General features: G+C 50.2%; 1 protein-coding gene across 1 annotated transcript in view; it reads left to right on the forward strand.

Annotated features, from left to right (window-relative positions):
* The window catches only part of SPTB (spectrin beta, erythrocytic), a 140,844-nt gene that overhangs the window by 97,379 nt on the left and 28,726 nt on the right, over positions 1 to 14,739 (forward strand). Inside the window, exon 25 of the mRNA XM_073638915.1 lies at positions 14,142 to 14,346. Coding sequence (XP_073495016.1) covers positions 14,142 to 14,346 — 205 coding nt within the window. The remainder of the gene's footprint in view (positions 1 to 14,141; positions 14,347 to 14,739) is intronic.

The following is a 14,739-nucleotide window of genomic DNA, read 5'->3' on the forward strand; positions in this document are numbered from 1 at the left end:
CCAAAAGGTCGTAAGGAAAAAAATCGTTAACCTGTGGCAAAAAATGCTATAGGATAAGGTTTTACAGATTGTTACAAAGCAGTGAAAATGTTATTTAAAGGGGCTCTATCATTCATTTAATATCTAATCCTTTTCTAATATGTGCAGCAGGCCATAGGGGGGAGCCATGTCCTGAGACTCCCACTGACAGCTAAAAAAAAAGCTCTGCAGTGCACTGCTTAGCGGGCAGAACAGCTCTATCAACTCAATATAAAGTCTGTACGCACAGTGGAGTGCGGGCTCATACACTTCCTATTAGACCTGTACACACAGTGGAGTGCGGGCTCATACACTTCCTATTAGACCTGAACAGACAGTGGAGTGCAGGCTCATACACTTCCTATTAGACCTGTACACACAGTGGAGTGCAGGCTCATACACTTCCTATTAGACCTGTACACACAGTGGAGTGCGGGCTCATACACTTCCTATTAGACCTGTACACACAGTGGAGTGCAGGCTCATACACTTCCTATTAGACCTGAACAGACAGTGGAGTGCAGGCTCATACACTTCCTATTAGACCTGTACACACAGTGGAGTGCAGGCTCATACACTTCCTATTAGACCTGTACACACAGTGGAGTGCAGGCTCATACACTTCCTATTAGACCTGAACAGACAGTGGAGTGCAGGCTCATACACTTCCTATTAGACCTGTACACACAGTGGAGTGCAGGCTCATACACTTCCTATTAGACCTGTACACACAGTGGAGTGCGGGCTCATACACTTCCTATTAGACCTGTACACACAGTGGAGTGCAGGCTCATACACTTCCTATTAGACCTGTACACACAGTGGAGTGCAGGCTCATACACTTCCTATTAGACCTGTACACACAGTGGAGTGCGGGCTCATACATTTCCTATTAGACCTGTACACACAGTGGAGTGCGGGCTCATACACTTCCTATTAGACCTGTACACACAGTGGAGTGCAGGCTCATACACTTCCTATTAGACCTGTACACACAGTGGAGTGCAGGCTCATACACTTCCTATTAGACCTGTACACACAGTGGAGTGCGGGCTCATACACTTCCTATTAGACCTGTACACACAGTGGAGTGCGGGCTCATACACTTCCTATTAGACCTGTACACACAGTGGAGTGCGGGCTCATACACTTCCTATTAGACCTGTACACACAGTGGAGTGCGGGCTCATACACTTCCTATTAGACCTGTACACACAGTGGAGTCCGGGCTCATACACTTCCTATTAGACCTGTACACACAGTGGAGTGCGGGCTCATACACTTCCTATTAGACCTGTACACACAGTGGAGTGCAGGCTCATACACTTCCTATTAGACCTGTACACACAGTGGAGTGCGGGCTCATACACTTCCTATTAGACCTGTACACACAGTGGAGTGCAGGCTCATACACTTCCTATTAGACCTGTACACACAGTGGAGTGTGGGCTCATACACTTCTTATTGGGCCTGTGCACACAGTGGAGTGCGGGCTCATACACTTCCTATTAGACCTGTGCACACAGTGGAGTGCAGGCTCATACACTTCCTATTAGACCTGTACACACAGTGGAGTGTGGGCTCATACACTTCCTATTAGACCTGTGCACACAGTGGAGTGCGGGCTCATACACTTCCTATTAGACCTGTACACACAGTGGAGTGCAGGCTCATACACTTCCTATTAGACCTGTACACACAGTGGAGTGCGGGCTCATACACTTCCTATTAGACCTGTACACACAGTGGAGTGCAGGCTCATACACTTCCTATTAGACCTGTACACACAGTGGAGTGCAGGCTCATACACTTCCTATTAGACCTGTACACACAGTGGAGTGCGGGCTCATACACTTCCTATTAGACCTGTACACACAGTGGAGTGCGGGCTCATACACTTCCTATTAGACCTGAACACACAGTGGAGTGCGGGCTCATACACTTCCTATTAGACCTGTACACACAGTGGAGTGCGGGCTCATACACTTCCTATTAGACCTGTACACACAGTGGAGTGCGGGCTCATACACTTCCTATTAGACCTGTACACACAGTGGAGTGCAGGCTCATACACTTCCTATTAGACCTGTACACACAGTGGAGTGCAGGCTCATACACTTCCTATTAGACCTGTACACACAGTGGAGTGCGGGCTCATACACTTCCTATTAGACCTGTACACACAGTGGAGTGCGGGCTCATACACTTCCTATTAGACCTGTACACACAGTGGAGTGCGGGCTCATACACTTCCTATTAGACCTGTACACACAGTGGAGTGCGGGCTCATACACTTCCTATTAGACCTGTACACACAGTGGAGTCCGGGCTCATACACTTCCTATTAGACTTGTACACACAGTGGAGTGCGGGCTCATACACTTCCTATTAGACCTGTACACACAGTGGAGTGCAGGCTCATACACTTCCTATTAGACCTGTACACACAGTGGAGTGCGGGCTCATACACTTCCTATTAGACCTGTACACACAGTGGAGTGCAGGCTCATACACTTCCTATTAGGCCTGTACACACAGTGGAATGCGGGCTCATACACTTCCTATTAGACCTGTACACACAGTGGAGTGCAGGCTCATACACTTCCTATTAGGCCTGTACACACAGTGGAATGCGGGCTCATACACTTCCTATTGGGCCTGTGCACACAGTGGAGTGCGGGCTCATACACTTCCTATTAGACCTGTGCACACAGTGGAGTGCAGGCTCATACACTTCCTATTAGACCTGTGCACACAGTGGAGTGCAGGCTCATACACTTCCTATTACACCTGTACACACAGTGGAGTGTGGGCTCATACACTTCCTATTAGACCTGTGCACACAGTGGAGTGCGGGCTCATACACTTCCTATTAGACCTGTGCACACAGTGGAGTGCGGGCTCATACACTTCCTATTAGACCTGTACACACAGTGGAGTGCAGGCTCATACACTTCCTATTAGACCTGTACACACAGTGGAGTGCGGGCTCATACACTTCCTATTAGACCTGTACACACAGTGGAGTGCAGGCTCATACACTTCCTATTAGACCTGTACACACAGTGGAGTGCAGGCTCATACACTTCCTATTAGGCCTGTACACACAGTGGAGTGCGGGCTCATACACTTCCTATTAGACCTGTGCACACAGTGGAGTGCAGGCTCATACACTTCCTATTAGACCTGTACACACAGTGGAGTGCGGGCTCATACACTTCCTATTAGACCTGTACACACAGTGGAGCGCGGGCTCATACACTTCCTATTAGACCTGTACACACAGTGGAGTCCGGGCTCATACACTTCCTATTGGGTCCGTACACGCAGTGGAGCGCGGGCTCATACACTTACTATTGGGTCCGTACACACAGTGAAGGGCGGGCTCATACACTTCCTATTAGACCTGTACACACAGTGGAGTGCGGGCTCATACACTTCCTATTAGACCTGTACACACAGTGGAGTGCGGGCTCATACACTTCCTATTAGACCTGTGCACACAGTGGAGTGCGGGCTCATACACTTCCTATTAGACCTGTACACACAGTGGAGCGCGGGCTCATACACTTCCTATTAGACCTGTACACACAGTGGAGTGCAGGCTCATACACTTCCTATTAGACCTGTACACACAGTGGAGTCCGGGCTCATACACTTCCTATTGGGTCCGTACACGCAGTGGAGCGCGGGCTCATACACTTCCTATTGGGTCCGTACACACAGTGGAGCGCGGGCTCATACACTTCCTTTTGGGTCCGTACACACAGTGGAGTGCAGGCTCATACACTTCCTATTAGGCCTGTACACACAGTGGAGTGCGGGCTCATACACTTCCTATTGGGCCTGTGCACACTGTGGAGTGCAGGCTCACACACTTCCTATTAGGCCTGTACACACAGTGGAGTGCGGGCTCATACACTTCCTATTAGACCTGTGCACACAGTGGAGCGCGGGCTCATACACTTCCTATTGGGCCTGTACACACAGTGGAGTGCGGGGTCATACACTTTCTATTGGGCCTATACACACAGTGGAGCGCAGGCTCATACACTTCCTATTAGGTCTGTACACACAGTGGAGTGCAGACTCATACACTTCCTATTAGGTCTGTACACACAGTGGAGTGCTGGCTCATACACTCCCTGTTAGGCCTGTACACACAATGGAGTGCGGGCTCATACACTTCCTATTGGGCCTGTACACACAGTGGAGTGTGGGCTCATACACTTCCTATTGGGCCTGTACACACAGTGGACTGTAGGCTCATACACTACCTATAAAGTCTGTACACACAGTGGAGTGCGGGCTCATACACTCCCTATTAGGCCTGTACACACAGTGGAGTGCTTGCTCATACACTCCCTATTAGGCCTGTACACACAGTGGAGTGCAGGCTCATACACTTCCTATTGGGCCTGTACACACAGTATAGTGCGGGCTCATACACTTCCTATTAGGCCTGTACACACAGTGGAGTGCGGGCTCATACACTTCCTATTAGGCCTGTACACACAGTGTAGTGCGGGCTCATACATTTCATATTGGGCCTGTACACACAGTGAGGTGCGGGCTCATGCACTTCCTTTTGGGCCTGTACACACAGTGGTGTGTTGGCTCATACACTTCTTATTGGGCCTGTACACACAGTGGAGTGCGGGCTCTTACACTTTCTATTGGGCCTGTACACAAAGTGGAACGCGGGCTCATACACTTTCTATTGGCCCTGTACACACAGTTATGTGCAGGCTCATACACTTCCTATTGGGCCTGTATACACAGTGGAGCGCGGGCTCATACACTTTCTATTGGCCCTGTACACGCAGTTATGTGCAGGCTCATATACTTCCTACTGGGCCTGTACATACAGTGGTTTGCAGGCTCATACACTTCCTATTGGCCCTGTACACACAGTGGAGTGCGAGCTCATACACTTCTTATTGGGCCTGTACACACAGTGGAGTGCGGGCTCATACACTTCCTATTTGGCCTGTACACACAGTGGTGTGTGGGCTCATACACTTCCTATTGGCCCTGCACACACAATGGAGTGCGGGCTCATACACTTCCTATTGGGCCTGTAAACGCAGTGATGTGCAGGCTCATACACTTCCTGTTAGGCTTGTACACACAGTGGAGTGCGGGCTCATACAGTTCCTATTGATCCTGTACGCACAGTGGAGTGCGGGCTCCTACACTTCCTATTGGGCCTGTACACACAGTGGAGTGTGGGCTCATACACTTCCTATTAAGTCTGTACACACAGTGCAGTACGGGCTCATACACTCCCTATTAGGCCTGTACACACAGTGGAGTGCGGGCTCATACACTCCCTATTAGGCCTGTACACACAATGGAGTGTGGGCTCATACACTTCCTATTGGGCCTGTACACACAGTGGAGTGCGGGCTCATACACTTCCTATTGGGCCTGTACACACAGTGGACTGTGGGCTCATACACTACCTATTAAGTCTGTACACATAGTGGAGTGCAGGTTCATACACTCCCTATTAGGCCTATACACACAGTGGACTGCGGGCTTATATACTTCTTATTAGGTCTCTACACACAATGGAGCGCAGGCTCATACACTTCCTTTTAGGCCTGTACACACAGTGGAGTGCGGGCTCATACACTTCGTATTAGGCCTGTGCACACAGTGGAGTGCAGGCTCATACACTTCCTATTAGGCCTGTACACACAGTGGAGTGCAGGCTCATACACTTCCTATTAGGCCTGTGCACACAGTGGAATGCGGGCTCATACACTTCCTATTAGGCCTGTACACACAGTGGAGTGCGGGCTCATACACTTCCTATTAGGCCTGTGCACACAGTGGAGTGCGGGCTCATACACTTCCTATTGGGCCTGTACACACAGTGGAGTGCGGGCTCATACACTTCCTATTAGGCCTGTACACACAGTGGAGTGCGGGCTCATACACTTCGTATTAGGCCTGTGCACACAGTGGAGTGCAGGCTCATACACTCCCTATTAGACCTGTACACACAGTGGAGTGCAGGCTCATACACTTCCTATTAGGCCTGTGCACACAGTGGAGTGCGGGCTCATACACTTCCTATTAGGCCTGTACACACAGTGGAGTGCGGGCTCATAAACTTCCTATTAGGCCTGTGCACACAGTGGAGTGCGGGCTCATACACTTCCTATTAGGCCTGTACACACAGTGGAGTGCAGGCTCATACACTTCCTATTAGGCCTGTGCACACAGTGGAGTGCGGGCTCATACACTTCCTATTAGGCCTGTACACACAGTGGAGTGCGGGCTCATACACTTCCTATTAGGCCTGTGCACACAGTGGAGTGCGGGCTCATACACTTCCTATTGGGCCTGTGCACACAGTGGAGTGCAGGCTCATACACTTCCTATTAGGCCTGTACACACAGTGGAGTGCTTGCTCATACACTTCCTATTAGGCCTGTGCACACAGTGGAGTGCAGGCTCATACACTTCCTATTGGGCCTGTGCACACAGTGTAGTGCAGGCTCATACACTTCCTATTAGGCCTGTACACACAGTGGAGTGCGGGCTCATACACTTCCTATTGGGCCTGTGCACACAGTGGAGTGGGGTCTCATACACTTCCTGTTAGGCTTGTACACACAGTGGAGTGCGGGCTCATACAGTTCCTATTGATCCTGTACACACAGTGGAGTGCGGGCTCATACACTTCCTATTGGGTCCGTACACACAGTGGTGTGCGGGCTCATACACTTCCTATTGGGCCTGTACACACAGTGGAGTGTGGGCTCATACACTTCCTATTGGGCCTGTACACACAGTGGAGTGTGGGCTCATACTCTTCCTATTAAGTCTGTACACACAGTGCAGTACGGGCTCATACACTCCCTATTAGGCCTGTACACACAGTGGAGTGCGGGCTCATACACTCCCTATTAGGCCTGTACACACAATGGAGTGTGGGCTCATACACTTCCTATTGGGCCTGTACACACAGTGGAGTGCGGGCTCATACACTTCCTATTGGGCCTGTACACACAGTGGACTGTGGGCTCATACACTACCTATTAGGTCTGTACACATAGTGGAGTGCAGGTTCATACACTTCCTATTAGGCCTATACACATAGTGGACTGCGGGCTTATATACTTCTTATTAGGTCTCTACACACAATGGAGCGCAGGCTCATACACTTCCTTTTAGGCCTGTACACACAGTGGAGTGCGGGCTCATACACTTCCTATTAGGCCTGCGCACACAGTGGAGTGCGGGCTCATACACTTCCTATTAGACCTGTACACACAGTGGAGTGCGGGCTCATACACTTCCTATTAGACCTGAACACACAGTGGAGTGCGGGCTCATACACTTCCTATTAGACCTGTACACACAGTGGAGTGCGGGCTCATACACTTCCTATTAGACCTGTACACACAGTGGAGTGCGGGCTCATACACTTCCTATTAGACCTGTACACACAGTGGAGTGCAGGCTCATACACTTCCTATTAGACCTGTACACACAGTGGAGTGCAGGCTCATACACTTCCTATTAGACCTGTACACACAGTGGAGTGCGGGCTCATACACTTCCTATTAGACCTGTACACACAGTGGAGTGCGGGCTCATACACTTCCTATTAGACCTGTACACACAGTGGAGTGCGGGCTCATACACTTCCTATTAGACCTGTACACACAGTGGAGTGCGGGCTCATACACTTCCTATTAGACCTGTACACACAGTGGAGTCCGGGCTCATACACTTCCTATTAGACTTGTACACACAGTGGAGTGCGGGCTCATACACTTCCTATTAGACCTGTACACACAGTGGAGTGCAGGCTCATACACTTCCTATTAGGCCTGTACACACAGTGGAATGCGGGCTCATACACTTCCTATTAGACCTGTACACACAGTGGAGTGCAGGCTCATACACTTCCTATTAGGCCTGTACACACAGTGGAATGCGGGCTCATACACTTCCTATTGGGCCTGTGCACACAGTGGAGTGCGGGCTCATACACTTCCTATTAGACCTGTGCACACAGTGGAGTGCAGGCTCATACACTTCCTATTAGACCTGTGCACACAGTGGAGTGCAGGCTCATACACTTCCTATTAGACCTGTACACACAGTGGAGTGTGGGCTCATACACTTCCTATTAGACCTGTGCACACAGTGGAGTGCGGGCTCATACACTTCCTATTAGACCTGTGCACACAGTGGAGTGCGGGCTCATACACTTCCTATTAGACCTGTACACACAGTGGAGTGCAGGCTCATACACTTCCTATTAGACCTGTACACACAGTGGAGTGCGGGCTCATACACTTCCTATTAGACCTGTACACACAGTGGAGTGCAGGCTCATACACTTCCTATTAGACCTGTACACACAGTGGAGTGCAGGCTCATACACTTCCTATTAGGCCTGTACACACAGTGGAGTGCGGGCTCATACACTTCCTATTAGACCTGTGCACACAGTGGAGTGCAGGCTCATACACTTCCTATTAGACCTGTACACACAGTGGAGTGCGGGCTCATACACTTCCTATTAGACCTGTACACACAGTGGAGCGCGGGCTCATACACTTCCTATTAGACCTGTACACACAGTGGAGTCCGGGCTCATACACTTCCTATTGGGTCCGTACACGCAGTGGAGCGCGGGCTCATACACTTACTATTGGGTCCGTACACACAGTGAAGGGCGGGCTCATACACTTCCTATTAGACCTGTACACACAGTGGAGTGCGGGCTCATACACTTCCTATTAGACCTGTACACACAGTGGAGTGCGGGCTCATACACTTCCTATTAGACCTGTGCACACAGTGGAGTGCGGGCTCATACACTTCCTATTAGACCTGTACACACAGTGGAGCGCGGGCTCATACACTTCCTATTAGACCTGTACACACAGTGGAGTGCAGGCTCATACACTTCCTATTAGACCTGTACACACAGTGGAGTCCGGGCTCATACACTTCCTATTGGGTCCGTACACGCAGTGGAGCGCGGGCTCATACACTTCCTATTGGGTCCGTACACACAGTGGAGCGCGGGCTCATACACTTCCTTTTGGGTCCGTACACACAGTGGAGTGCAGGCTCATACACTTCCTATTAGGCCTGTACACACAGTGGAGTGCGGGCTCATACACTTCCTATTGGGCCTGTGCACACTGTGGAGTGCAGGCTCACACACTTCCTATTAGGCCTGTACACACAGTGGAGTGCGGGCTCATACACTTCCTATTAGACCTGTGCACACAGTGGAGCGCGGGCTCATACACTTCCTATTGGGCCTGTACACACAGTGGAGTGCGGGGTCATACACTTTCTATTGGGCCTATACACACAGTGGAGCGCAGGCTCATACACTTCCTATTAGGTCTGTACACACAGTGGAGTGCAGACTCATACACTTCCTATTAGGTCTGTACACACAGTGGAGTGCTGGCTCATACACTCCCTGTTAGGCCTGTACACACAATGGAGTGCGGGCTCATACACTTCCTATTGGGCCTGTACACACAGTGGAGTGTGGGCTCATACACTTCCTATTGGGCCTGTACACACAGTGGACTGTAGGCTCATACACTACCTATAAAGTCTGTACACACAGTGGAGTGCGGGCTCATACACTCCCTATTAGGCCTGTACACACAGTGGAGTGCTTGCTCATACACTCCCTATTAGGCCTGTACACACAGTGGAGTGCAGGCTCATACACTTCCTATTGGGCCTGTACACACAGTATAGTGCGGGCTCATACACTTCCTATTAGGCCTGTACACACAGTGGAGTGCGGGCTCATACACTTCCTATTAGGCCTGTACACACAGTGTAGTGCGGGCTCATACATTTCATATTGGGCCTGTACACACAGTGAGGTGCGGGCTCATGCACTTCCTTTTGGGCCTGTACACACAGTGGTGTGTTGGCTCATACACGTCTTATTGGGCCTGTACACACAGTGGAGTGCGGGCTCTTACACTTTCTATTGGGCCTGTACACAAAGTGGAACGCGGGCTCATACACTTTCTATTGGCCCTGTACACACAGTTATGTGCAGGCTCATACACTTCCTATTGGGCCTGTATACACAGTGGAGCGCGGGCTCATACACTTTCTATTGGCCCTGTACACGCAGTTATGTGCAGGCTCATATACTTCCTACTGGGCCTGTACATACAGTGGTTTGCAGGCTCATACACTTCCTATTGGCCCTGTACACACAGTGGAGTGCGAGCTCATACACTTCTTATTGGGCCTGTACACACAGTGGAGTGCGGGCTCATACACTTCCTATTTGGCCTGTACACACAGTGGTGTGTGGGCTCATACACTTCCTATTGGCCCTGCACACACAATGGAGTGCGGGCTCATACACTTCCTATTGGGCCTGTAAACGCAGTGATGTGCAGGCTCATACACTTCCTGTTAGGCTTGTACACACAGTGGAGTGCGGGCTCATACAGTTCCTATTGATCCTGTACGCACAGTGGAGTGCGGGCTCATACACTTCCTATTGGGCCTGTACACACAGTGGAGTGTGGGCTCATACACTTCCTATTGGGCCTGTACACACAGTGGAGTGTGGGCTCATACACTTCCTATTAAGTCTGTACACACAGTGCAGTACGGGCTCATACACTCCCTATTAGGCCTGTACACACAGTGGAGTGCGGGCTCATACACTCCCTATTAGGCCTGTACACACAATGGAGTGTGGGCTCATACACTTCCTATTGGGCCTGTACACACAGTGGAGTGCGGGCTCATACACTTCCTATTGGGCCTGTACACACAGTGGACTGTGGGCTCATACACTACCTATTAAGTCTGTACACATAGTGGAGTGCAGGTTCATACACTCCCTATTAGGCCTATACACACAGTGGACTGCGGGCTTATATACTTCTTATTAGGTCTCTACACACAATGGAGCGCAGGCTCATACACTTCCTTTTAGGCCTGTACACACAGTGGAGTGCGGGCTCATACACTTCGTATTAGGCCTGTGCACACAGTGGAGTGCAGGCTCATACACTTCCTATTAGGCCTGTACACACAGTGGAGTGCAGGCTCATACACTTCCTATTAGGCCTGTGCACACAGTGGAATGCGGGCTCATACACTTCCTATTAGGCCTGTACACACAGTGGAGTGCGGGCTCATACACTTCCTATTAGGCCTGTGCACACAGTGGAGTGCGGGCTCATACACTTCCTATTGGGCCTGTACACACAGTGGAGTGCGGGCTCATACACTTCCTATTAGGCCTGTACACACAGTGGAGTGCGGGCTCATACACTTCGTATTAGGCCTGTGCACACAGTGGAGTGCAGGCTCATACACTCCCTATTAGACCTGTACACACAGTGGAGTGCAGGCTCATACACTTCCTATTAGGCCTGTGCACACAGTGGAGTGCGGGCTCATACACTTCCTATTAGGCCTGTACACACAGTGGAGTGCGGGCTCATACACTTCCTATTAGGCCTGTGCACACAGTGGAGTGCGGGCTCATACACTTCCTATTAGGCCTGTACACACAGTGGAGTGCAGGCTCATACACTTCCTATTAGGCCTGTGCACACAGTGGAGTGCGGGCTCATACACTTCCTATTAGGCCTGTACACACAGTGGAGTGCGGGCTCATACACTTCCTATTAGGCCTATGCACACAGTGGAGTGCGGGCTCATACACTTCCTATTGGGCCTGTGCACACAGTGGAGTGCAGGCTCATACACTTCCTATTAGGCCTGTACACACAGTGGAGTGCTTGCTCATACACTTCCTATTAGGCCTGTGCACACAGTGGAGTGCAGGCTCATACACTTCCTATTGGGCCTGTGCACACAGTGTAGTGCAGGCTCATACACTTCCTATTAGGCCTGTACACACAGTGGAGTGCGGGCTCATACACTTCCTATTGGGCCTGTGCACACAGTGGAGTGGGGTCTCATACACTTCCTGTTAGGCTTGTACACACAGTGGAGTGCGGGCTCATACAGTTCCTATTGATCCTGTACACACAGTGGAGTGCGGGCTCATACAGTTCCTATTGATCCTGTACACACAGTGGTGTGCGGGCTCATACACTTCCTATTGGGCCTGTACACACAGTGGAGTGTGGGCTCATACACTTCCTATTGGGCCTGTACACACAGTGGAGTGTGGGCTCATACTCTTCCTATTAAGTCTGTACACACAGTGCAGTACGGGCTCATACACTCCCTATTAGGCCTGTACACACAGTGGAGTGCGGGCTCATACACTCCCTATTAGGCCTGTACACACAATGGAGTGTGGGCTCATACACTTCCTATTGGGCCTGTACACACAGTGGAGTGCGGGCTCATACACTTCCTATTGGGCCTGTACACACAGTGGACTGTGGGCTCATACACTACCTATTAGGTCTGTACACATAGTGGAGTGCAGGTTCATACACTTCCTATTAGGCCTATACACATAGTGGACTGCGGGCTTATATACTTCTTATTAGGTCTCTACACACAATGGAGCGCAGGCTCATACACTTCCTTTTAGGCCTGTACACACAGTGGAGTGCGGGCTCATACACTTCCTATTAGGCCTGCGCACACAGTGGAGTGCGGGCTCATACACTTCCTATTAGGCCTGTACACACAGTGAAGTGCGGGCTCATACACTTCCTATTGGGCTTGTACACACAGTGGAGTGCGGGCTCATACACTTCCTATTGGGCCTGTACACACAGTGGAGTGCGGGCTCATACACTTCCTATTGGGCCTGTACACACAGTGGAGGGCAGGCTCATACACTTCCTATTAGGCCTGTACACACAGTGGAGTGCTTACTCATACACTTCCTATTAGGCCTGTGCACACAGTGGAGTGCAGGCTCATACACTTCCTATTAGGCCTGTACACACAGTGGAGTGCTTGCTCATACACTTCCTATTAGGCCTGTACACACAGTGGAGTGCGGGCTCATACACTTCCTTTTGGGCCTGTGCACACAGTGTAGTGTGGGCTCATACACTTCCTATTAGGCCTGTACACACAGTGGAGTGCGGGCTCATACACTTCCTTTTGGGCCTGTGCACACAGTGGAGTGCGGGCTCATACACTTCCTATTAGGCCTGTACACACAGTGGAGTGCGGGCTCATACACTTCCTATTGGGCCTGTGCACACAGTGATGTGCAGGCTCATACACTTCCTATTAGGCCTGTACACACAGTGGAGCGCGGGCTCATACACTTCCTATTAGGCCTGTACACACAGTGGAGTGCGGGCTCATACACTTCCTATTGGGCCTGTGCACACAGTGATGTGCAGGCTCATACACTTCCTATTAGACCTGTACACACAGTGGAGTGCAGGCTCATACACTTCCTATTAGGCCTGTACACACAGTGGAGTGCGGGCTCATACACTTCCTATTGGGCCTGTGCACACAGTGATGTGCAGGCTCATACACTTCCTATTAGACCTGTACACACAGTGGAGTGCAGGCTCATACACTTCCTATTAGGCCTGTACACACAGTGGAGTGCGGGCTCATACACTTCCTATTGGGCCTGTGCACACAGTGATGTGCAGGCTCATACACTTCCTATTAGGCCTGTACACACAGTGGAGTGCGGGCTCATACACTTCCTATTAGGCCTGTACACACAGTGGAGTGCAGGCTCATACACTTCCTATTAGGCCTGTACACACAGTGGAGTGCAGGCTCATACACTTCCTATTAGGCCTGTACACACAGTGGAGTGCGGGCTCATACACTTCCTATTAGGCCTGTACACACAGTGGAGTGCGGGCTCATACACTTCCTATTAGGCCTGTACACACAGTGGAGTGCGGGCTCATACACTTCCTATTAGGCCTGTACACACAGTGGAGTGCGGGCTCATACACTTCCTATTAGGCCTGTACACACAGTGGAGTGCAGGCTCATACACTTCCTATTAGACCTGTACACACAGTGGAGTGCAGGCTCATACACTTCCTATTAGGTCTATACACACAGTGAAGCGTAGGCTCATACACTTCCTATTGGAAATGATCAGTACCCTTTAAAGTGTCATGACAGGAACAACAAATTTTAATTTTTCTTATTTCTGCTCATAGTGAACAGATAATGCGACACCAGGACAATCTGGAAAAACAGTACACAGCACTGAGGGACAGGGCAGACGAGAAGAGACAGAATCTGGACAACCATTACCACATGTTCCAGCTGAAGAGGGAAGTGGAAGATTTGGAGCAGTGGATTGCAGAGAGGGACATCAAAGCCTCATCCCAGGAGATGGGTCAAGATTTAGATCATGTGACTGTAAGTATCGTTTATACCTGTCTTTGCAGGGCTTCAGTGCGGGCACGGTCCTGGGTATGAAAAAATATTTGAGTAGCCCTAGAAAAGCATAGACACAAATATCTGTAACAACAAGCACTCTTAAGGCCACCATACACATTAAAAAGAAGTAGGTCGATGGTTGAATAACTTTTGAGTGAGCGATCGTTTGGTGCACACTGCTGATTGCCGAATTTTGATAGCGTGCAATATGCCCACTGTCAGGATTCCGAGTTGTTTGACAGATCGAGCGGTCATCACATGATTTTCATACTCGCTGTCAAGTGCTGAATGAATTGTCTTTTTGCTTCTCTCAATAGAATAGTGAAAGAAGCAGGAAAAGTTTCTTGTGGAACATGACCACGAGTATGCAAA

This window comes from Phyllobates terribilis, unplaced genomic scaffold, assembly GCF_046119375.1.
Source record: "Phyllobates terribilis strain yellow unplaced genomic scaffold, ASM4611937v1 Scaffold_7__3_contigs__length_470593459, whole genome shotgun sequence".
NCBI lineage: Eukaryota > Metazoa > Chordata > Amphibia > Anura > Dendrobatidae > Phyllobates > Phyllobates terribilis.